This window comes from Mercenaria mercenaria, chromosome 3 (assembly GCF_021730395.1).
Source record: "Mercenaria mercenaria strain notata chromosome 3, MADL_Memer_1, whole genome shotgun sequence".
NCBI classification, from domain to species: Eukaryota; Metazoa; Mollusca; class Bivalvia; order Venerida; family Veneridae; genus Mercenaria; species Mercenaria mercenaria.
In genome coordinates, this window is record NC_069363.1 from 69,345,287 (window position 1) to 69,370,900 (window position 25,614).

Consider the following 25,614-nt stretch of genomic DNA (forward strand, 5'->3'; position numbering starts at 1 on the left):
TTTCTATTTTTAGACCTACTGACCTAGTTTTTGAACGCACGTGAACCAGTTTCGAACTTGACCTAGATATCATCAAGATGAACATTCACACCAACTTTCATACAGATCCCATGAAAAATATGGCCTTTAGAGAGGACACAAGGTTTTTCTATTATTTGATCTACTGACCTAGTTTTTGATGGCACGTGACCCAGTTTCGAACTTGACCTAGATATCATCAAGGTGAACGTTCTGACCAATTTTCATGAAGATCTTGTGAAATATATGGCCTGTAGGGAGGTCACAAGGTTTTTCTATTTTTAGACCTACTGACCTTGTTTTTGATGGCACGTGACCCAGTTTCGAACTTGACCTAGATATCATCAAGGTGAACATTCTGACCAATTTTCATGAAGATCTTGTGAAATATATGGCCTCTAGAGAGGTCACAAGGTTTTTCTATTTTTAGACCTACTGACCTAGTTTTTGATATCACGTGACCCAGTTTCGAACTTGACCTAGATATCATCAAGATGAACATTCTGACCAAATTTCATAAAGATCCCATGAAAAATGTGACCTCTAGAGTGGTCACAAGCAAAAGTTTACGGACGCACGCACGCACGGACGACGGACACTGCGCGATCACAAAAGCTCACCATGTCACTTTGTGACAGGTGAGCTAAAAATGAGGGGCATCATCAAAGTATGTTGGTTCATATTTATTTCAAGTTTCATGAAATTCTACCAGCTTGTTACTCAGAAATGGCTGCAGACGTGGATTTTTCATTAAATCAAGGGCAATAACTCTAAGGGAAATTGACCAATCCAAAAATAACTTGACGGGCATCATCGCATGGCCTCTGGTGTGTTTTGGGTCTAAATTTTGAGAAAATATTATTTCTTTGCCAAAATGTAGTTTGGTGCAACTTTGATGAGTATAGATCACATCTCAGCCAACTTCTTCTTTAAACAAGAGGACCATGATGGTCCTGAATCGCTCACCTATCCCCACAAGACCCAGTGTTGAACTGAGTATGGCGTCGTTATTTCTATTATTTGACATAGTGACCTAGTTTTTGAGCACATGTGACCTAGATATCATCAAGATAAAAAATTCTGACCAATTTTCATGAAGATCCATTGAAAAATATGGCCTCTAGAGAGGTCACAAGCTTTTTCTATTATTTGACCTAATGACCTAGTTTTTGAAGGCACGTGACCCACTTTTAAACTTGACCTAGATATCATCAAGGTGAACATTCTCACCAATTTTCAAGAAGATCTCATGAAAAATATGGCCTCTAGAGAGGTCACAAGGTTTTTCTATTTTTCGACCTACTGACCTAGTTTTTGACCGCACATGACCCAGTTACGAACCTGACCTAGATATCATCAAGCTGAATATTCTCACCAGTTTTCATGAAGATCCATTGAGAAATATGGCCTCTAGAGAGGTCACAAGGTTTTTCTATTTTAGACCTACTGACCTAGTTTTTGACCCCACGTGACCCAGTTTCGAACCTGACCTAGATATCATCAAGGTGAACATTCTGACCAATATTCATGAAGATCTCATGAAAAATATGGCCTCTAGAGAGGTCACAAGGTTTTTCTATTTTTAGATCTACTGACCTAGTTTTTAACCCCACGTGACCCAGTTTCGAACTTGATCTAGATATCATCAAGGTAAATATTCTGACCAATTTTCCTGAAGATCCATTGAAAAATATGGCCTCTAGAGAGGTCACAAGGTTTTTCTATTTTTAGACCTACTGACCTAGTTTTTGACCGCATGTGACCCAGTTTCGAACTTGACCTAGATATCATCAAGGTGAACATTCTGACCAATTTTCATGAAGATCCATTGAGAAATATGGCCTCTAGAGAGGTCACAAGGTTTTTCTATTTTTAGACCTACTGACCTAGTTTTTGATCCAACATGACCCAGTATTGAACTTGACCTAGATATCATTAAGGTGAACATTCTGACCAACATTCATGAAGATCTCATGAAAAATATGGCCTCTAGAGAGGTCACAAGGTTTTTCTATTTTTAGATCTACTGACCTAGTTTTTAACCCCACGTGACCCAGTTTCGAACTTGACCTAGATATCATCAAGGTGAACATTCTGACCAATTTTCATGAAGATCCATTGAGAAATATGGCCTCTAGAGAGGTCAAAAGGTTTTTCTATTTTTAGACCTAATGACCTAGTTTTTGACCCCACCTGACCCAGTTTCGAACTTGACCTAGATATCATCAAGGTGAACATTCTAAACAATATTCATGAAGATCTCATGAAAAATATGGCCTCTAGAGAGGTCACAAGGTTTTTCTATTTTTAGACCTACTGACCTAGTTTTTGACCCCACGTGACCCAGTTTCGAACTTGACCTAGATATCATCAAGGTGAACATTCTGACCAATTTTCATGAAGATCTTGTGAAATATATGGCCTCTAGAGAGGTCACAAGGTTTTTCTATTTTTAGACCTACTGACCTAGTTTTTGATGGCACGTGACCCAGTTTCGAACTTGTCCTAGATATCATCAAGGTGAACATTCTGACCAACTTTCATAAAGATCCCATGAAAAATGTGACCTCTAGAGTGGTCACAAGCAAAAGTTTACGGACGCACGGACGCACGCACGCACGCACGGACGGACGGACGGACGACGGACGCCGCGCGATCACAAAAGCTCACCTTGTCACTTTGTGACAGGTGAGCTAATAAAAAATTAGGAATTGTAGTTTTAAAGAAAAAAAAAAGGAGGAAAAAAGTACGAACAGACCTAACAAGGCAGTCTGAAAGACAGCTAAATCCCCGCCACTGTTATTGATAGTGAAATGGTAAACCTTTGACCTTGAGCTGTGACCTTGACCTTGGACTGACATGGCTGACTCATGAATTCTGCACATCATCTTGATGAGGTGATCATTTGACCCAAGTTTTATAAAACTCCTTCAAGGGGTTAAGGAGATACAGAGCTCAAACTTTTGACCTTGACCTTGAATTGACATGGCTGACTCTGAGCTCTTGATGAGGTGATCATTTGACCCAAGTTTGATGAAAATCCTTCCAGGGGTTTAGGAGATAGAGAGTGGACACAAAATGGAAGGCTCAAACGTTTGACCCTAAGCTGTGACCTTGTCTTTGAGCCAGCATGGCTGACTCATGGGTTCTGCACATCGTCTTGGATAGGTGGTCATTTGACCCAAGTTTCTTGAAACTCCTTCAAGGGGCATAGCTCCAGATAAGATGCTTATTAGCGTAAATTACGCTTTGAAATAATGCATTTACACATGTCTGCTAATTTTTTAGCATATAAAAACGTACATGAAATTACAGAAACGCATGCAATGACTTTTTACTAGCGTAAACAAAATCTGAATCGTCTGAATGCTTTACATAACAGAGCACGATCAGCATTCATTCTGCCACATTGAATGTACACAGGCATTGAATGGTACTCTAAACCTAGGTTAAACTATATTATACACTCAATGCGTGCGTAAATCAAATTGTTGGGAATCAATATTGATGGTAAGGTAGTGTATTTTAAAGCGGTTTTGATTTAAAATATTAACTTCCGATGTGGAGTAAACAACAACATGTCTCTTTCTAAGAATGTATGAAGTTAACAAACGTGCTACGCATTCTTTAAATAAACCAAAAAAAAATGATTCCCAAAACATTGTTAAGGTATATTGAATAATCTATTGGATTTGGCAGTGAGTATGAAGCCAAAGCAAGCCAATGGAGAAAAAGAAGCAACAACCTGAATGCTGAATTGAAACTGAACTGCAAACAAGTCATGGGTGTTACACCCAATAAATATGTAATAAAACTGATTTCTGTTTTTATCTATCTATCTATCTATCTATCTATCTTCCATTTAGTCAAACCCCTGCTGGGGACTTTGCACGTCAACTAGCAAGAATGTTAAACGAGTAAAAAGTAGATCTAGTGGTAAAAAGAAAGAAGGAGAATGGTTAATTAAAACAGGTTAAAAACAGAGCAGGTGTATTTAAGGCGAGATGTTCTCAATCTGGCTTACAGCCTGACTGAACACTGACCCAGACGAGTTGACAACATCTGAAGGCAAGGCATTCCAATGATATACTGTACGAGGGGAAAATGAAAATTTATGATAGTTGGATGAGGGTGATACTTCTCATTTACAAATTTTCAGGAGTAAAATTTCTCCTAGTTAATTTCAGGTTTTACTATTTTACTCATTCGCAAAAATTTTGATGAGTAAATACTCATAGGCCAAAAAAATTATCTGGAGCCCTGAAGGGGTTAAGGAGATACAGAGCTCAAACTTTTGACCTTGAGTTGTGACCTTGACGCTGAGTTGACATGGCTGACTCTTGAGTTCTTGATGAGGTGATCATTTGACCCAAGTTTGATAAAAATCCTTCCAGGGGTTTAGGAGATACAGAGTGGACACAAAATGGAAGGCTCAAACATTTGACCCTAAGTTGTGACCTTGATCTTGAGCCAACATGGCTGACTCATGAGTTCTGCACATCGCCTTGATGAGGTGATCATTTGACCCAAGTTTGATGAAAATCCTTCATGGGGTTTAGGAGATACAGAGCGGACACAAAATGGAAGGCTCAAACTTTGGACCCTAAGTTGTGACCTTGACCTTGAGCCGGCATGGCTGAATCATGGGTTCTGCACGTCGTCTTGATGAGGTGATCATTTGACCCAAGTTTTAAAAAATACCTTCAAGGGGTTTAGGAGATATAGAGCGGACAAAAAATGGAAGGCTAAAACCTTTGACCTTGAATTGTGACCTTGACCTTGAGCCGACATGGCTGACTCATGAGTTCTGCACATCATCTTGATGAGGTGACCATTTGACCCAAGTTTCATGAAAATCCTTCAAAGGGTTTAGGAGATATGGAGCAGACACGAAAATGTTACAGATGGACAGACTGACGGAAGGACAGATGGACGGAGACCATTCCTATAACCCCCCACCACTCGTGGCGGGGGATTAAAAAGTAGGGAAAGTAGGAAGAGGTAGGACTACATGAAAGCCTGAAAATGTGAACGCACAATGCATGCACACGCACGCACGACGTACAACAGACACAGGGTGATCACAGTACCTCACCATGAGCACTTTGTGCTCAGGTGAGCTAAAAAATCAGGCCAGCAGTTTCACACAAGAAGATTTTTAAAATTTCCACTATGTACATATAGAGAAAAGTGACCATGCCCCCTGGCGGCCATGTTTTTTGACGAAATGGAATAATTTGAACAATCTTGGTAGGACTATTTTTGTTAAATTACTTTAAATCAGGCAAGCAGTTTCACACAAGAAGATATTTAAAGTTTCCACTATATACATACAGTCCAAAACAAACAAACAAACAAATCTTATTTCATATAAATCAACTACGGATATCTTGATTTGGATATTTTGATTTTTTTTTATATCTTGACTAAATTTTCAATCCCCGACTGAAATTTACTCTATTTTGACATAGGTTATCTCGAGTGGACATTAATCATCTGCCAAATACAGCTGCGAAAAGCTGCACGCGCTTGTATTTGCTCAATTGTCATCTACCACCGTAGGTATGAACAACAACATGCGCAGTTATTCCATCAATGGTCCTGCTTACAACCCAGTCAGTTATCTGGCACTCATTTGTAATTGTTTGTTTGCGACGCAAGCTGTGTGCAATGCTAATTGAGTAATTTATATTGAATATTAGAAATTAAGTGAATTTAACTGCAATTATAAACAAAAAGAAATGAAGTCTCTGTGCAATTTACATCGTTTTTAGGTTTAAACCTAAGAGTGAATTTCACATGTGCATTGCACAAAGCACAAGATGGTGGAAAGAGGTATTAGAAGAAACCAGGAAGTAGGTTGAAAAATTATTATTTCAACATGTAATGACCAATTAATATGTAAAACATAATATTTATGTACAAATATACAAATTTTGTCTCAAAAAATGTTTTTTATGAACACAAAATTACATTATCCCACCTACCAACCAAAGCTGACCTAACTTCGGTTGTCTCGATATTTCGCTATGTCGACTTTTTTCCCTTTGTCCCAACGAGTCGAGATATTGAGATTTGACTGTATAGGGAAAAGTGACCACGCCTCTTGGCGACCATGTTTTTTGACAAATCAGTATAATTTGAACAATCTTGGTTGAGGGTGACATAAGGACCAATAAATTTTGTGTGAAATAATAAAAATTATTTCAAAATCGGACCATTGGTTTATGAGGAGATGTCGTTTGAAGTTTTATCTATTTTTAGCTCTGGCAACTCCTGTGCAACCAAGCGCAACCATTTGGACAACTTTGGTAGAGGACCTCCCAAGAACCATCATGGCCAAGTTTCATCAATTAGTTTTGGAGGAGATGTCGTTTAAACACAATTGCTGATGACAGATGGACCACTTAACTCAATAAAGACGCAGATCACATTTATGCGTTCATTTGAACTCTTATCGAGTACCGCATGTCATATTTATCCGTCAAAAGATAGGCGTGTATGCCGAGGATTGCAAAAATGCGCTATCCGCCTGATAGTACTGTATAGTACTGTATGCCCCATGACGTGATTTTACGTTTGTAAGAGTACTAACGACTGGACTGCTTTCAAAGTCAACCAATGAAAATATTTTACTCTAAAGATTTATAAAACCCGGAAGCGATTGAAACAATCAAAATATTTATTATTTATGCATGCATTTTTAATATACTCATCACTAAATATCAGAATTAGAAAGTTATTTCTAAGTATTGCCTGTTTTATCTTCTCATTCTATTATACTGCAGAATCTTTCTTTTTTATTCAGTATTTTTAATTTTATTAAATAAAGTATAATTTTTTTCTTTCATAATGTTATTTGCTTTAAAGTTTAGCAATAGATGATATCTGAATAAATATAGAATAATCAAATAATGGCTGTTTTTCTATGTCCAATCTTTCTTGAATATTGCAGTTTTTCATATTCATGTTACTTCGATTGGCCTGTTAAACAATTTTGCAAATCAAAATAATAGAAAATTTTAAATTATTGAATAGATCATAAATTGTAGTATAAGTTGTGAAAATTTCAGTTTTGTTCATCTTTTATAAACAGATGTTTGTCGCTAATATTGATCAAAGGATGCCTAGATCATATCGATTATTGATTATCAGTGAAAATCCACAGGCATACAAAGCAGATAAATTGATAAGTGGCTCAGGAATGTATCAATAAACTGATACCAGTAATTAAGCGGCGATATGGCTGCAGGTATTAATGAGTTAACGAATGGATGCACGCACAACGGACACAGCGTGATCACAATACCTCACCATGAGCACTTTATGCTCAGGTGAGCTAACAAGTCTTAGTTTATACTAATTTATTTTAGGTCAATTGTGAAGCAAGTTCTACAACTTATATTAACCCTTTCGCTGCCTGCAAGACGGGTATACCCATCCCACTTCTACGTCAGCATAAGTTTACCAGTCTTAGGATTTCCCGACATTCCAACCTATAAACAATGCAAATGATGTCACATGAATTTATCCTAGGGCAACCAATCATATTAAAAGATGTTTTCCATCAGTGTTTGCTGTTCGATTTTTAGAATACTTTACCCATAATGACCTAAGTGACCTTGTAAATTTCAAAATGGTGGACGGCAATTCAACTGCAGGGCAAAGTAGACAAAACAACTGCAATATTCCCTCTAAACGTCGATAAGGAAATTAGGTCCTTCATATTGCATTGTTTTCTAAATTTAGATTTACATGCCAAGCAGATTCTTCAAAAAATTATAGCTGTTTATGGTGATTCTTCCCCATCTAGCCCCTTCCCTGTCTACATGTATGACGGGTATACCCGTCTCACATCTATGTCAGCCTATTTCAAACTAAAACAAGATTTTTTCGAGAATAAATCTGTTCATCTGTATTCATTTTTTATTTTTCTTTCAAAAGTTACAGGTTTTGTATACTTTCTGTGAACAATAAAGCCTCTATACTATTCTGTCATAACTAACGTGATTTCCAGGAAAGTTCCATGGCAAATACAGTGTAAGTAACATAATCGGGTGTTCAGCAGCAAAAGCGTTAATCACTCTCGACACCTCATTCCTGATGGAATCCATCGCCACGAAGTTATGAGAGAAGAGGCCAGTCTCCCTTTTAACGCTGAGTGCCCTTTTAATGCTGAGTGCCAAGCAAGGGAGCTACTGGTACCATTTTTCATGTCTTTGGTATGACGGGGCCGGAAATCTAACCAAGGACCTCCCACACTCAAAGCCGATGCTCTAACACTAGGCTATCGAGGCAGAATATTAGATTTATATTTTATTAGATCAAATAAAGATACATGTATAACAGATGTTTATGTTACCCTTGTATACCCCGTGATTCTACCTGTTTACCGATCGATAAACACATTAAGGTGCGTTGCTGTCAAGAATGTTATGTATACATTTTTTTATTTACATTAAAACACCGCGAATAATACCGGATTTACAGTAATATACATTTTTTGAGCATTGTAGGATGTTTATTGTTTGAGAGCGATTAGCAGTTTTGCAAAAACCTAGTAATCTAATCGGATCCGATTAACCGAGTAATTGTCCCAGCCCTAGTCTTGATGGAAACTTTTTACAACTGATGGTTACATTGTAGTTATTGTAACTATATACCTGAGGACATTCTAATGGTTCACTTGCTGAAGCTTCAGGGTTTTCACTCTCCTTGAATGCTGGTAACCACAAACTGACACTTTTCTTTATATGTTCCCTTGCCTCCTGGTAAAAGTTACAATACAACTTTCAAAGGAAATAAGAAAAGAGTACAATATACATAATATATATTTCAAGCATATTCATTTGTTTAAACATGTTAAATATCAGGAACATTTTAGTATTTGAGTAATAAAATAGAAATCAGAGGAGCTTCCTGGTTAGAAACCAATAGTATGAAATTACTAACTTAGACCAGCCAAGTGTTGCCAGTGCTTTTTTGCCATTTATGGGGCTGAAGTTCAATCATTTCCCTCTGAAAAAAGTATGTTACCCCACCCCATTTTTTTATAAAAAAATTCCCTAAAACACTTATTCAAACCAAAACCTATTCTTAAACTACAAAATTATATGAACCATACCATTTAAAAGTTTAAACAAAATACAATCTGCTTTTAAGTCATCAATTTTTCGATTTTATTATAATTAAATGAACAAGAAGCTGCGTTCAATAAACGCTTGATGCCCCCGGTGGCATCCTTGTCAATACAAAGCAACCTAAGTCCAAAACGAGGTCAAGGTCAAGGTCAAACTGAGGTCAGGTGATGTTTGAAGATGAGGAATGGTCACAGGTTACATCTGCATTAGTATCAAGTCATTCTAGTAAGGGGTTTTGATGCTAGATGAAACGGTCCCATTTGGTTAACCAAGAGATGGCCCATACAAACAAACCTAAGTCCAAAACCAGGTAAAGGTCAAGGTCAAACTGAGGTCAGGTGATGTTTGAAGATGGGGAATGATCACAGGTTACATCTGCATTAGTATCAAGTCATTCTAGGAAGGGGTATTGATGCTAGACGAAACGGTCCCATTTGGTTAACCTCGTACTTACGGACGGACAGACGAACGGATGGATGGACAGACGGACGGACGAACAGACAGGACAATTACTATATGCTTCCCCCATCAGCAGATGCCGGGGGCATAAAAAGATTGTTTTTTAATTATGACACTTTTTCCCAGGTTAATCAATACCGTGCCATTTTCTCCTCCTAGTGAGCCCTGCCACTATTCCCAAAAACAAAAGGGTGATGATGGCCCTTAGTTTCTCACTTGATTTTACCTATAGGCCTAGATTTTACCCATGTGATCCATTAAAACAAAAGGGTCAGTGACCCTAAAGCGCTAACCTGTGTACAAGGCTCTGAGTGTGTTTGTGTAATGCAACGGTACAAGTACAAGTTAGGTTTCTTCTATGTTAGCCTATATTATATACATGTCATACACATTTTTGAGCAGCACGTTTCAAATGTCAAACTAATGCTAAAATATTAAGAAAGTCAGTAAGTCACATTCATAGTCAATGCAATTCATTTTTATGATCGGTGTGCAAAACTGTACATGTCATCCAAATTTCAAGGCTGTATCAAGAAAGTAGGTCAGCAGGTCAAGGTCACAGTCAAGTGACATCATAATACTTAGGGTCATCAGGTAATTATTATTAAACAGTCTCTGAAATAGGATCAGATAATTTTTCAAGTATTTTTCCTATATAACTCATATAACAATTAAGTGACCCCGGGGCGGGGCCCCTTTTAACCCCAGGGGCATAATTTGAACAATTTTGGTAGAGTACTACTAGGCAATGCATCATACCAAATATCAAAAGCCTAGGTCATGTGGTTTCAGACAAGAAGATTTTTAAAGTTTTTTCCTATATAAGTCTATATAAAACATGGGACCCCCAAGGCAGGGCCTCTTTTCACCCCAGGGGTACAATTTGAACAATTTTGGCTGCGGACCATAAGACAATGCTACAAACAAAATATCAAAGGCTTATGTCATGTGATTTCAGACAAGAAGATTTTTAAACTTTTTTTCCTATATAAGTCTATGTAAAACTTGGGACCCCCGGTGCGGGGCCATATTTGACCCTAGGGGGATAATTTGAACAATCTTGGTAGAGGACTGCTAGATGATGCTACATACCAAATATCAAAGCCCTAGGCCTTGTGGTTTTGTACAAGAAGATTTTCAAAGTTCTCCCTATATAAGTCAATATAAACTATGTGACCCCAGGGCGGGGCCATACTTGACCCTAGGGGGATAATTTGAAAAATTTTGTAAGAGGACCACTAGATGATGCTACACACCAGATATCAAAGCCCTTGGCCCTGTGGTTTTGGACAAGAAGATTTTTAAAGTTTTTCCTTTCAGTTGCCATGGAAACCAGAGTTCTGCATGACATTCAATTCTTTGAATAATTTTGAAAGGGGGCCACCCAAGGATCATTCCTGTGAAGTTTGGTGTAATTCTGCCCAGTGGTTTTCAAGAAGAAGAGTTTTTTAGAAATTATTGACGGACGACGGACAACTTACGACGGACATCAAGCGGTCACAACTGCTCACCTTGTCACTTCGTGACAGGTGAGTTAATAAAAACGGCACTAATTCTGACACATGAACAGACAAGGGCAGTTCTAAGTAAGTGCCCCAAAAAGTTTTGGTGCACATAAAAAAAACAAAGTGTGCATCAAAAGTTCATGACTTAGTGAGCTTTTACAAAATACCAATTAATTCTGATCTAGCATTTGATCTTACATTTATTTTAACAAGACTTACTTGTGTTTTCTCCTTGGTGAGAAGAAAACTTGCCATTAACTGAACAGCATCTGGATTGTTTGGGTCAGCTGTAATTGCTTTCTCAATACTGCTGCGACACTTTTCCTCTGCATCATCTTCAAAACTGCAATAAAACAACAGGGCCATTTTTTCACATAGAGAAGATGCTACACTACCAGATTATCTGGAAAAAAGAGGGCCATGATGGCCCTATATCACTCACCTGAGTTTAGTTGCTTTTGAACAAATTTCTTTGCTAAAGCTTCAGAAACACAAGAGGGCTATGATGGCCCTATATCGCTCACCTGAGTTTAATTGTTTGCTTGAACAAATTTCTTTGCTAAAGCTTAAAAAAAAACCAAATAAACAAGGAGCTGCTTTCAATAAACGCTTGATGGGGGCCCCCGGTGGCATCCTTGTTGATACAAAGCAACCTAAGTCCAAAACGAGGTCAAGGTCAAGGTCAAACTGAGGTCAGGTGATGTTTGAAGATGATGAATGGTCACAGGTTACATCTGTATTAGTATCAATTCATTCTTGTAAGCGGTATTGATGCTAGACGAAACGGTCCCATTTGGTTAACCAAGAGATGGCCCATATAAAGCAAACTAAGTCCAAAATGAGGTCAAGGTCAAGGTCAAACTGAGGTCAGGTGATGTCTGAAGATGAGGAATGGTCACAGGTTACATCTGCATTAGTATCAAGTCGTTCTAGTAAGGGGTATTGATGCTAGACGAAACGGTCCGATTTGGTTTATCTCGTACGGATGAACAAACGAACCGACGGATGGATGGACAGGACAATCACTATATGCCTCCCGCATCAATAGATGCCGGGGGCATAACTAGGTGAGAAGGTCATGGTAAAGATTCTTCAAGATAAGTACTGAAATTGGATAACAAGAGGGTCATGATGACCCTGGATCGCTCACCTGAGTAATATGAGCCACATGTTTCAAATGGCAAACTGATACTAAAATATTAAGAAGGTAGGTTAGTAGGTCACATTCATGGTAACTGAAAGTCAGTGTTAAGATCAGTGTGCAAAACTGTACATGTCATCCAAATTTCAAGGCTGTATCTTAAAAAACAAGAAAGTAGGTCAGTATGTCAAGGTCACAGTCAAATGATCCCTAATCGCTTGGAGTCATCAGGTAATTATAATTAAACAGTCTAGGAAAAATTTCAAGGCTGTATCTTAAACAAGAGGGTCATGATGACCCTGAATCGCTCACCTGAGTAATATGAGCCACAAGTTTAAAATGGCAAACTGATGCTAAAATATTAGAAAGTAGGTCAGAAGGTCAAATTCATGGTCACTGATACTCTGTTTTAAGATCAGAGCGCAAAACTGTCCATGTCATCCAAATTTCAAGGCTGTATCTTAAAAAGACAAGAAAGTAGGTCAGTAGGTCAAGTGACCACTAATCCCTTGGGGTCATCAGGTAATTATAATTAAACAGCCTAGGACATATGATCTGATAATTTTTTAAGTATTTATTCCTATGTAACTCGAATAACAAGTGATCCCCAGGGCGGGGCCTCTTTCCACCACAGGGGCATAATTTGAACAATCTTGTTAGAGATCCACTAGGCAATGCTACATACCAAATATCAAAGGCCTAGGCCTTGAACTTTCAGACAAGAAGACTTTTTTTTTTCCTTATATAAGTCTATGTTAAATTTGGGACCCCCAAGGCTGGGCCTCTTTTTAGCCCAGAGGTATAATTTGAACAATTTTAGTAGAGGACCACAAGGCAATGCAACATACCAAATATCAAAACTGCAAAAGCCTAGGCCTTGCAGTTTCAGGCAAGATTTTTTTTCCCTATACAAGTCTATGTAAAATTTCAGACCTCCTGGGGCAGGGTCTCTGTTCACCCCAGGGTTAAAATTTGAATAATTTGGTAGAGGACCACAAGGCAATGCTACATACCAAATATCAAAGGCCTAGGTCTTGTGGTTTTAGACAAGAAGAGTTTTCCTATACAAGTCTATGTAAACCACCGGGGCGGGACCTCTTTTCACCCCAGGGGTATAATTTGAACAATCTTCAGACGACCATTAGATGATGTCACATGCCATATATCAAAGCTCTACGCTTTGTGGTTTTGGACAAGAAGATTTTTAAAGCTTTTCTTTTCGGCTGCCATGGCAACCAGAATTCTGCATGGAATTCAATTCTTTGAACAATTTAGAAAGGGGGCCACCCAAGGATCATTCCTGTGAAGTTTGGTGTAATTCTGCCCAGTGGTTTTCAAGAAGAAGAGTTTTTTAGAAATTGTTGATGGACACACGTCACACGACGGACGATGGACATCAAGCGGTCACAAAAGCTCACCATGAGCCTTTGGTTCAGGTGAGCTAAAAACAAGAAAGTAGGTCAGTAGGTCAAGGTCACAGTCAAGTGATCCCTAATCACTTGGAGCCATCAGGTAATTATAATTAAACAGTCTTGGAAATATACCTTCACTTTGGTGAAGATAGGATGATAAATGTTCGACTTAAGAGTGTGGACAAGATTTGTGACAGACAGGCATGCACACACACACACAGGAGTAAATCAATAAGTCTCCCACACTACTGTGTGGTGGGAGACATAATAATTCCACAGGAACATTTAGAAAATATGCCCACCTCCTCTTGAAAGTAAAGCCTCCTATGAATTTTTGCTGAATTCCAGTCAGTGGTTGCTAAGAAAATCTCCCGTATACTCCTTAACTCCCCTTTCGGGTATTATTAGCAGGAGCACAGTCAGTACAAGAGAAAGATTTTTACAAAGTACTGACAGCGAGATGTCAAAGTGATAAAGTGAGACTGAAACAAGAATGTGTCTGTAGGACACAGGGTGTGCCCCCCACTGGTATATTTGTCACAAATAAGGGGAAATAATTCAAATGTTTGCAGTCTTAATGGGGTATAGCCTCAACAAACATTTTATGAAAAGGATTCATTATTCTAGGCTATATACTTTTTGAGCTATGAGCATCACAAACAAAATATCCACTATTTTGGCATTTTCAAGGGCCGTAACTCTGTAATAAGCACTAAGATTCTCAAAAAGAATGCCAAGTGCACAAGGTCACATCATAATAAAGACTCAAGCAAGGTTTCATGAATTTACATCAAATACTTTTTGAACTAGGCACATAATTAGGTGAAAATGTTCATTTTTTTTACTATTTCAGGGGCAATAACTCTGAAAGTAGGGAGCAGAGGCAGACAAAAAATAGGAGGTGCCCAAGTTCATATCATGATAAAGACTCACGCAAGGTTTAATAAATTTATATTAAACATTTTTTGAGCTAGGCACGTCACAAGGTGAAAATGTGCATTTCTTACTATTTCAGGGGCCATAACTCTGAAAATAGGGGGCGGACCCAGATGAAAAATAGGAGGTGCACAAGTTCATATCATGATTAGGACTCATGCAAGGTTTCATGAATCTATATCAAATACTTTTTGAGCTACACTTGTCACAAGGTGAAAATGTGCATTTTTGACTATTTCAGGGGCCATAACTCTGGAAATAGGGGGCGGAGCCAGACGAAAAATAGGAGGTGCACAAGTTCATATCATATCATGATAAAGACTCATGCAAGGTTTCATTAATTTATATCAAATACTTTTTGAACTAGGCGCGTCACGAACGTCGGACAGACGCACGGACAAGAGCAAATCTATATGCCCCCACAACTCATGGGGGGGCACAAAAAGTTATAAGTGTTAGATATACACGGTGTATATGCATATCGGATCCCTCTCTGTGGAAAATGAGTAAAAGGATCCCTTTCTTTCACGCACAGGACACTCTTTGTGGTAAACAATGAACTCGAACGTCAGTGAGCTTGGAAAATCAAAATTTTCGTCCAATACACATTTTTGTGCATAAGAAACATATGAACCACAGAATGACGTAGCTATATACCATTGCTTTGATATGACCCGGTTACCCAGTTTTTGACCCACATGACCCAGATTCAAACCTGACCTAAAGATCATCAAGAAGAACATTCTGATTAAGTTTCATGAAGATACAGTCATAAAGAGTGTCAACAAGCTTTTCCTTTGGTTTGACCTACTGACCTAGTTTTTGACCCATACCTGACCCAGATTAAAACTTGACCTACAGATCATCAAGATTAACGTTCTGACCAAGTTTCATTAAGATATGGTCATAAATGTGGCCACTACAGTGCTAACAAGCTTTTCCTTTGATTTGACCTGGTGACCTAGTTTTTGACCCCAGATGGTCCAATATCAAACTCGTCCAAGATTTTATTGAGGGTAACATTCTGACCAAGTTTCATTAAGATTGGGCCAAAATTGTGACCTCTAGAGTGTTAACAAGCTTTTCCTTTGATTTAATCTGGTGACCTAGTTTTTGATCCCACCTGACCCAGATTTGAACTTGACCTATGGATCATCAAGATTAACATTCTGACCAAGTTTCATTTAGATATGGTCATAAATGTGGCCTCTAGAGTGTTTACTAGCTTTTCCTTTGATTTGACCTAGTGACCTAGTTTTTGACCCTACATGACCCAGATTCAAACTGGACCTTGAGATCATCAAGAATAACATTCTGTTGAAGTTTCATGAAGATATAGTCATAAATGTCACCTCTACAGTGTTAACAAGCTTTTCCTTTGATTTGACCTGGTGACCTAGTTTTTGACTCAAGATGAGCCAATATCGAACCCGTCCACGATTTTATTGAGGGTAACATTCTGACCAAGTTTCATTAAGATTGGGCCAAAATTGTGACCTCTAGAGTGTTAACAAGCTTTTCCTTTGATCTGACCTGGTGACCTAGTTTTTGACCCTAGATGACCCAATATCAAACTCGTCCAAGATTTTATTGAGGGTAACATTCTGACCAAGTTTAATTAAGATTGGGCCAAAATTGTGACCTCTAGAGTGTTAACAAGCTTTTCCTTTGATTTGACTCGCTGACCTAGTTTTTAACCCCAGATGACCCAATATCAAACTCGTCCAAGATTTTATTGAGGGTAACATTCTGACCAAGTTTCATAAAGATTGGGCCAAAATTGTGACCTCTAGGAGTGTTAACAAGCTTTTCCTTTGATTTGACCTGGTGACCTAGTTTTTGACCCCAGATGACCCAATATCGAACTCGTCCAAGATTTTATTGAGGGTAACATTCTGACCAAGTTTCATTAAGATTAGGTCAAAATTGTGACCTCTAGAGTGTTAACAGTCAAATTGTTGAGGACGGACGAACGGACGACGACGGACACAGGGCGATCACAAAAGCTCACCTTGAGCACTGAGAAAAATTTGTAGTATACTGGACCCTTTTCTAACACTGTCGTTGGGGTCCAAGGCTCGAGACCCACGGATCTAGCAGGGTTAGATTTATAATGAGGGTTGGCCGTATTTCAATATACCGCAATACCCCACCCACCCATAATACATTAGACGTATTTTTAACACTGCTTCATGTTGTACTAAGAAATTCTAAGTGTATTAAATGGAATATTTATTTACCATATATGCTACTGGAGAATATGAAGAAAAAAAGATTATAACATTGTGCCAGATTCCCATTTCGATTTTGTGGTTTTTTCATCATCTTTCAAAATTGTTTATCCCAGAAATAAACATGTATACTGTATGAGAAGCGCAAAGTCACGAAAATTACTTTCATTGAACCAATGCAACAGCGTAGCTGATGGGTTTTTTAAACACGTGGAATAACAACAATATTAGGAGAGAAAAAACGTGGACAAATTTAAAAATTGTTGAAATAGAAATATGGCTTTCAGTGCATCGAATCCTTGTAAGTTCCAATGTACTGAATAGGATGATTACGAAAAACGCCTGCATTTTATTTCAAGAGGGTCATGATGACCCTGGATCGCTCACCTGAGTAATATGAGCTACATGTTTCAAATGTCAAACTGATGATAAAATATTAAGAAAGTCAATAGGTCACATTCATGGTCAATGAAATTCAGTTTTACGATTTGTGTGCACAACTGTGTATGTCATCAAAATTTCAAGGATGTATCTTAAAAAACAAGAAAGTAGGTCAGTAGGTCAAGGTCACAGTCAAGTGACATCATATTACTTGGGGTCATCAGGTAATTATAATTAAACAGTCCTGGAAATAGGATCAGATGATTTTTTAAGTATTTTTCCTATATAACTCACATAATAACTAAGTGACCCCGGGGCGGGCCCTCTTATAACCCCAGGGGCATAATTTGAACCATTTTGGTAGAGTACTACTAGGCAATGCATCATACCAAATATCAAAAGCCTCGGTCGTGTGGTTTTAGACAAGAAGACTTTTAAAGTTTTTTTTCCTAAACAAGTCTATATAATACTTGGGACCCCCAGGGCAGGGCCTCTTTTCACCCCAGGGGTACATTTTGAACAATTTTGGTTGAGGACCATAAGACAATGCTACAAACAAAGTATCAAAGGCCTAAGTCTTGTGGTTTTGGACAAGAAGATTTTTAAACTTTTTTTCCTATATAAGTCTATGTAAAACTTGGGACCCCCGGGGCGGGGCCATATTTGACCCTAGGGGGATAATTTGAACAATCTTGGTAGAGGACCACTAGATGATGCTACATACCAAATATCAAAGCCCTAGGGAGGCCATGTGGTTTTGTACAAGAAGATTTTCAAAGTTTTCCCTATATAAGTCTATATAAACCATGTGACCACCCGGGCGAGGCCATATTTGACCCTAGGGGGATAATTTGAATAATCTTGATAGAGGACCAATAAATGATGCTACACACCAGATATCAAAGCCTAGGCCCTGTGGTTTTGGACAAGAAGATTTTTAAAGTTTTTCCTTTCGGTTGCCAACCAGAGTTCTGCATGGAATTCAATTCTTTGAACAATTTTAGAAGGGGGCCACCCAAGGATCATTCCTGTGAAGTTTGATGTAATTCTGCCCAGTACTTTTGAAGAAGATTTTTTTAGAAAATGTTGACAGACACACGACGACGACACACAACAGAGACGGATATTGAGCAGTCACAAAAGCTTACCAAGATATCAGATATCATGCACATCAAGGGCGGATCCAGGGGTGGGGGGGCGCATAGGTAATTTGTCTTTTGTTCTGTGTGAAAAAAGTGCAAAATACGCATTTTTCTCGCTCACTACACTCGCATACGTAATTTATCTCTTTATATGTGGGTGAAAAACTATAAAATATGCATTTTTTTCTAGCTCACTATGCTCGCATAGGTAATTTATCTTTTGTTCTGGGTGATAAATATAAAATACTAGGGATGGGAACGAATACTGAAATCAATATACGAATATTCAGTTTGCCATATTCGAATATATTCGAATATTCGACATTTTTTAATGGCAGCTTTAAATTCTTATTAAGTGATTGGCATATACACAATATCTTTCGTAGTTTAAAACGTGAATCATCGTACGTAATAAGGCCTAAAAATGTTTGTTCCTACCTAGTTAAACCCGCCACCCTAGCGTTTTATTTCACGATTCTGTCAGTATAATTATGAAAATATTTAACTAATCCCGTGTTTTAGCTTCGAAAACTTTCAAATCCATTATAATTTAGACCGTCGCAACTTTATCTAAAAATAGCAGGCTGTCTAATTTAAGCATGTGTCACGCTGTTGTATTATCGCCGCCATTTTGAAAATTTTCAATCAGCGTGTAAAAAGCCGATAAACTTACCGAAGGCAGACTTAAACGTCCTTCAACATGATCTTATGCATCAATCATATGTTATTTCTTGATTTTATTATAAACTACTTCGAAATTTATTTCAATTACGGCCGATTTCAATAAATGAATTGCCAGGGTGCTGTGGATGGTCTGAAATGTCGTACAAAATATTTTATAAAGATCGCCAATATCTACAAGTTTGGTATTGTTTTCGAAAAAAACAAATCTTAAATTTGTTAGATAAAACAGGCGCCAATAAAAATGAACAAAAGATAAAAAGGCATCACATTTATGCCTGTTGCAAACTGTTAATCCGTAACAATGACCCCTGCCAATTATGCATTGCAATTCTCTTGTTAACTGGATAATTTTTGACATGCAACACAATTACGCCTGTTGCAAACTGTTAATCCATAACGGTGATCCCTGCCAATTATGCATTGCAATTTTCTTGTTAATTAGACATATTTTGATACGCGATAAACAAACACGACAGAACAAATGGTTTTATTCTACAGAATTAGCATGCTTATATTGCACAAAATCAACGATAATTTTATATTTCTTTATTTTGAAAAAAATCTTTTCACTAATTTAGGAATATTCGAATTTGATTTTCATATTCGAAAATTCGGCCGATTTTCCCATCCCTATAAAATACGCATTTTTTCTCCCTCGCTATGCTCGCATAGGTAATGTGTCTTTTGTTCTGTGTGAAAAAATAAAATATGCATTTTTTCTCACTTGCTGCCCTCGCAAAATAAAATCCAACTAAGTTTGCATGAGCTCCTATAACGCTCTTTACCATTTCTATGTTAATAGCCCTTGGTAACCCCTCCCCATAAAAATCCTCAGAAATCGGGCTAAGAAATTCCATTCCGAGACAGAGATACTTACTTTCAATACCAAATTAAATTAAAGTATCTAAGAACGCCCAGAATGCACCACATGGATCCATTGTTTTAAAAATTTTCAAGGGGAGCATGCCCCCAGCCCCCACTAGTTGCTCTACTAAAAGTATTTTGCACCCCCCCCCCCCCCCCCCAACACCAAATCCTGTATTTGCCCCTGCACATCGCCTCTTAATAGTTAGGTTCCCATGAAGTTTCCCTAAATTCCAACAAGAGATTACTGAGAAATACTTTGGACAAGAATTGTATTATAGTGTGCTACTGTTAAATAATTAAGGGCAATAACTCGGTGAGAAATCATCCGACCTAATAAAGAAGATATCATGCACATATCCTCTTAATAGTAAAGCTTCCTATGAAGTTTTGCTCAATTCCAATCAGGAATACACTGGAAAAGAATTGTATTATAGCATACAACTGCTGAAAAAATTATCACACTGGAACCTGGATAATATGCGCAACTCTTCTTGATAATGAAGCTTCCTATTAAGTTTTGTTAAATTCCAACTAGTGGTAGCTGAGAAATACTCAGTACAAGAAATGCGGGACAGACAGACGGACAAAGTGGCGACTATAAGCTCCCCCTTCTGAAATTCCGTAGAGGTATGCTTATCTTTAATTAAAGTGATTATATCCTTATTCCTTACAGTGTAGAGTATCAGTGTAATACAGTTACAAACTAACCAGCAATCAGTCATGTATATTTCAGCTATCGCAACATAAGCATCAGATATATTCCTTGCGTTGCCTTGTCCACCATCTCTACCACATGCAGAAGCCACCTCTTGTGCCTCCCTCTTCTCTTTGTCTACCATCATCAACTCTATTCCCTTTTGGAAACATTCAACAGCTTGTGCTCCTAGTGAAGTAAATAAATTACATTTTGCCAAGTACAAACTAGAAGATGCTTTTGTAAACAAGAGGGCCAAAATGGCCCTAGGTCGCTCACCTGAGAAACACACCATAACAGTGTAAACATGTTTGACCTAGTGATTTCATGGAAACAAATATTCTGATGATTTTCATTACAATTGGAGCAAAAATCTTGTGAGTATTTTCTTTGATTTGACCTAGTGACCTAGTTTTTGACCCCAGATGACCCATATTTTATCTTGACCTAGATTTCATCAAGGCTATCATTCTGACCAAATTTCATAAAGATCAATTGAAAAATACAGCCTCTATCGCATACACAAGGTTTTTATTTGATTTGACCTAGTGACCTAGTTTTTGACTCCAGATTACCCATATTCGAACTTGACCTAGATTTCATCAAGGCAACCATTCTGACTAAATTTTATGAAAATCCAGTGTAAAATGCAGCCCCTACTGCATACACAAGGTCTTTCATTGATTTGACCTAGTGACCTACTTTTTGACCCCAGATTACCCATATTCAACCTTGACCTAGATTTCATCAAGGCTATCATTCTGACAAAATTTTATGAATATCCAGTGTAAAATGCAGCCCCTATTGCGTACACAAGGTTTCACTTTAATTTGACCGGGTGATCTAGTTTTTGAAACTAGATGACCCACATTCAAACCTGACCTAGATTTCATCCAGACAAACTTTCTGATCAAAGTTCATGAAGATTCAGTGTAAAATGCAGTCCCTATTGCATACACAAGCTTTTTCTTTGACAACACCTAGTGACCTAGCTTTTGACCCCAGATGACCCATATTCGAACTTGACCTAGATTTCATCAAGGCAATCATTCTGACTGAAATTCATGAAGATCAACTGAACAAGAGATCACAGAGTGATCTTGGCACCCACCACTGAGCCATTTTTGAATGTTTCAAATTTCAAGACTAGCTCAAAATCAAAATCAAGGTCAAATTTCATTTCAGTACACAACACTGTGCATGTGGTTCATGCATGTGGTCCAAATTTGAAAGCTGCAGCTTGAGAAATGTGAAAATAGGTCACTAGATCAATTTCAAGGTCAAAGTTCATTTCGGTACACAAAACTACGCATATGCTTCCAATTTGGAGGCTGTAGCTTGAGAAATGTGAAAGTAGATACTAGGCAAAAATGAATGTCAAATTTCAATTTAGAAAACAAAAATATGTATGTGGACCAAATTTGAAGCCTGTAGCTTCAAAAATGTGAAAGACGGTCATTAGGTCAATCTCAAGATAAAGTTCATTTCGGTACACAAAATTATGCATGTGGTCCAAAGCTGTAGCTTGAGAAATGTGAAAGTAGGTCACTAGGTCAAAATCAAGGTCAAATTTTATTTCGGAACACAAAACTATGCATGTGGTCTAAATTTGAAGCCTGTACCTTCAAAAATGTGAAAGTAGGTCACTAGGTCAATGTCAAGGTCAAAGTTTTTTCGGTACACAAAACTATGCATCTGGTCAAATTTTGAAGGCTGTAGCTACAGAAATGTGAAAGTATGTCACTAGGTCAAGATCAAGGTCAACTCATGTCAAGGTTCATCTTGCCACTCAAAAATATACATGTGGTCCAAATTTGAATGTTGTAGGTTATGGACAAGAAGATTTTAAAAGTTTTTACCTATACAAGTCTATATGAACCATGTGACCCCCGGGGCGGGGACATATTTGACCCTAGGGGGATAATTTCAACAAACTTGGTAAAGACCCACCAGATGATGCTACATTACAAATATCAAAGCCCTAAGCTTTATGGTTTGGACAGGAAGATTTTCAAAGTTTTTCCCCATATAAGTCTTTGTAAACCATGTGACCCCCAGGGTGGGGCCATATTTGACCCTAGGGGAATCATTTGAATAATCTTAGAAGAGGACCACTAGATGATGTCACATACAAAATATCAAAGCCCTAGGCCCTGTGGTTTTGGACAAGAGGTTTTTCAAAGATTTTCCATACATAAGTCTATATAAACCATGTGACCCCCGGGGCGGGGCCATATTTGACCCAAGGGGAATAATTTGAATAATCTTGTAGGACCAAAGCAAAACAAATACAAGCTAGCCGGGTTGACAAGAGGTTCAAAGTATCTTATAAATCATATAAAAACAAGGCCATAATCACAAATTTTTGACATTGATTTCGAGGGACAACTAGGTACCATCATTCACAAGTTTGGTCAATCCTTATTTGAGGCATAACAGAATGTAACGGAGAGAGGACGACGAAAACGACCAGATCGCGATGTATGCCCACTGATGGGGGGCTAAATACAGCTTCTATCGATACACAATTTCCTTTATTACTTTTTTTCCAGGCTAACTTCTCATATTTCGACAATTCTGAGATCTTGAAAAACTCTTCGCATAACAGGTTTTTGATTTGACTATGACATTTGACCCAATACCCTTTTGACTTGCTAGATTACAAAGGTATCTTCACAAATCATGAAGATCATTGTAATCAGCCTATCCATACAAGGTTTACCATTGTTTCCGAGCCATTATTAGTTTCTCCAAATCAATTGAACCTTCACCAAGATATGACAGACACAGCATACACATCAAACAAATCAGGTATTTATTAACACAAAAGCATAAATTTAACCTCCTTAAAGTGAAAGGGCGTCTTCAAGCATTTTTCGACATAATTCATTCATTTAGCTACAAGAAGATTAAGTTTACATATGACCATGTGCCCCGGCGGCCATATTTGACTAGGGATACAACAACTGAAGACCCACAATGCTATTACAATTCAAAGCCTACTTGTTTAAGATTTTCAGTTTCCATTAAGTCTGAAACCATGTGACCCAGGTGGCTATTGACCCAGGAATATTGAATATCTGAAGACAAGATTCCAACAAATCACTAGCCGTGGTTTTGAAAGGTTTAAGTTCCCTTACTATATACATGACCCGGCGGCATTTGACCGGATATTTATAATTGAGGCATTGCTAAAAATACAAAGCCCTAGCTGTGTTGGACAGAGTTCAGTTATCTATAAAATCTATTATATAAATAAACAAAGGCCATACACTATTTTTGACCAGTTGATTTTCAGAAAATAGTACAATATCTACAAGTTTGTCAATCCCAGATTGGAGTGCTATAACGAGAATGTAAGGACGAAGACGGACGAGCGGACGATGCAGCGGATTTTGCCACATCTGTGTGGGTAAATACAGTTCTATCCTACAAGGTTTCTGTTTGACCTATTTTTCCCCAGTTTACAAGTATCATTCTGACAATCAGGTCGTGAAAATACAGCCTCTATCGCATACACAAGTTTCTTTGATTGACTAGTGACTATTTTGACCCATGACCTTTGAACTGCTGATACATCAAGAATCTGACAAATTCATATCAATTGTAAATCAGCTATCGCATACACAGGTTTCACCACATTGATCTTCGAAACACAGAATACAAATCAATTTCACCTTAGTCGTAAAGACCAGCAGGGTCTTCACCAGCATTTGACATTATCGAACAATTATACATATAAGTTTTTTCGGTACACTAAACTATACATCTGGTCCAATTTTGAAGGCTGTAGCTACAGAAATGTGAAAGTATGTCACTAGGTCAAGATCAAGGTCAACTCATGTCAAGGTTCATCTTGCCACTCAAAAATATACATGTGGTCCAAATTTGAATGTTGTAGGTTATGGACAAGAAGATTTTAAAAGTTTTTACCTATACAAGTCTATATGAACCATGTGACCCCCGGGCGGGGCCATATTTGACCCTAGGGGGATAATTTCAACAAACTTGGTAAAGACCCACCAGATGATGCTACATTACAAATATCAAAGCCCTAAGCTTTATGGTTTAGACAGGAAGTTTTTCAAAGTTTTTCCCCATATAAGTCTTTGTAAACCATGTGACCCCCAGGGTGGGGCCATATTTGACCCTAGGGGAATAATTTGAATAATCTTAGTAGAGGACCACTAGATGATGTCACATACAAAATATCAAAGCCCTAGGCCCTGTGGTTTTGGAAAAGGGGTTTTTCAAAGATTTTCCCTACGTAAGTCTATATAAACCATGTGACCCCCGGGGCGGGGCCATATTTGACCACAGGGGAATAATTTGAATAATCTTGGTAGAGGACCATTAGATGATGCTACATAACAAATATCAAAGCCCTAGGCTCTGTGGTTTTGGACAAGAAGGTTTTCAAAGTTATTCCTTATGTAAATCTATGTAAACTATAAAAATAAACAAAAGGGCCATAATTCACTATAATTTTTTTGAACCAGTCTGATTTTCAGAGGGACACAACTAGGGTACCAATACATCATTCTACCAAAGTTTGGTCAAAATCCCCCTAGTAGTTTCTGAGGAGATGCTATAACGAGAAATTGTTAACGGACGGATGGACGGACGGACGGAAGGACGACGGACCATGGATGCAGCGTGATTTGTATTGCCCACCATCTGATGATGGTGGGCTAAAAATACAGCTTCTATCGCATACACAAGGTTTTTCCTTGATTTGACCTAGTTTTTCTTCCCAGATCACCCATTTTCGCATTAGGTCTAGACTTCATCAAGGTAATCATTCTGACAAAATTTCATGAAGATCAGTTGAAAAATACAGCCTCTATCGCATACACAAGGTTTTTCTTTGATTTGACCTAGTGACCTAGTTTCTGACCCCAGATGACCCTTTTTTGAACTTGGCCTAGATTACATCAAGGTAATCATTCTGACAAAAATTCATGAAGATCAATTGTAAAATACAGCCTCTATCGCATACACAAG

The 25,614-nt window shown here is 38.0% G+C and overlaps 1 protein-coding gene across 2 annotated transcripts in view; it reads right to left on the reverse strand.

Annotated features, from left to right (window-relative positions):
- The window catches only part of LOC123524457 (uncharacterized), a 229,434-nt gene that overhangs the window by 100,412 nt on the left and 103,408 nt on the right, over positions 1–25,614 (reverse strand). Inside the window, exons 5-7 of one of the 2 annotated variants that reach the window (XM_045302666.2) lie at positions 20,625–20,799; positions 11,342–11,465; positions 8,682–8,786 (exon numbers count right to left, since the gene is read on the reverse strand). In XM_045302666.2, the coding sequence (XP_045158601.2) occupies positions 8,682–8,786; positions 11,342–11,465; positions 20,625–20,799 (404 nt within the window). The remainder of the gene's footprint in view (positions 1–8,681; positions 8,787–11,341; positions 11,466–20,624; positions 20,800–25,614) is intronic. The other variant, XM_053538851.1, reaches the window with a different exon arrangement.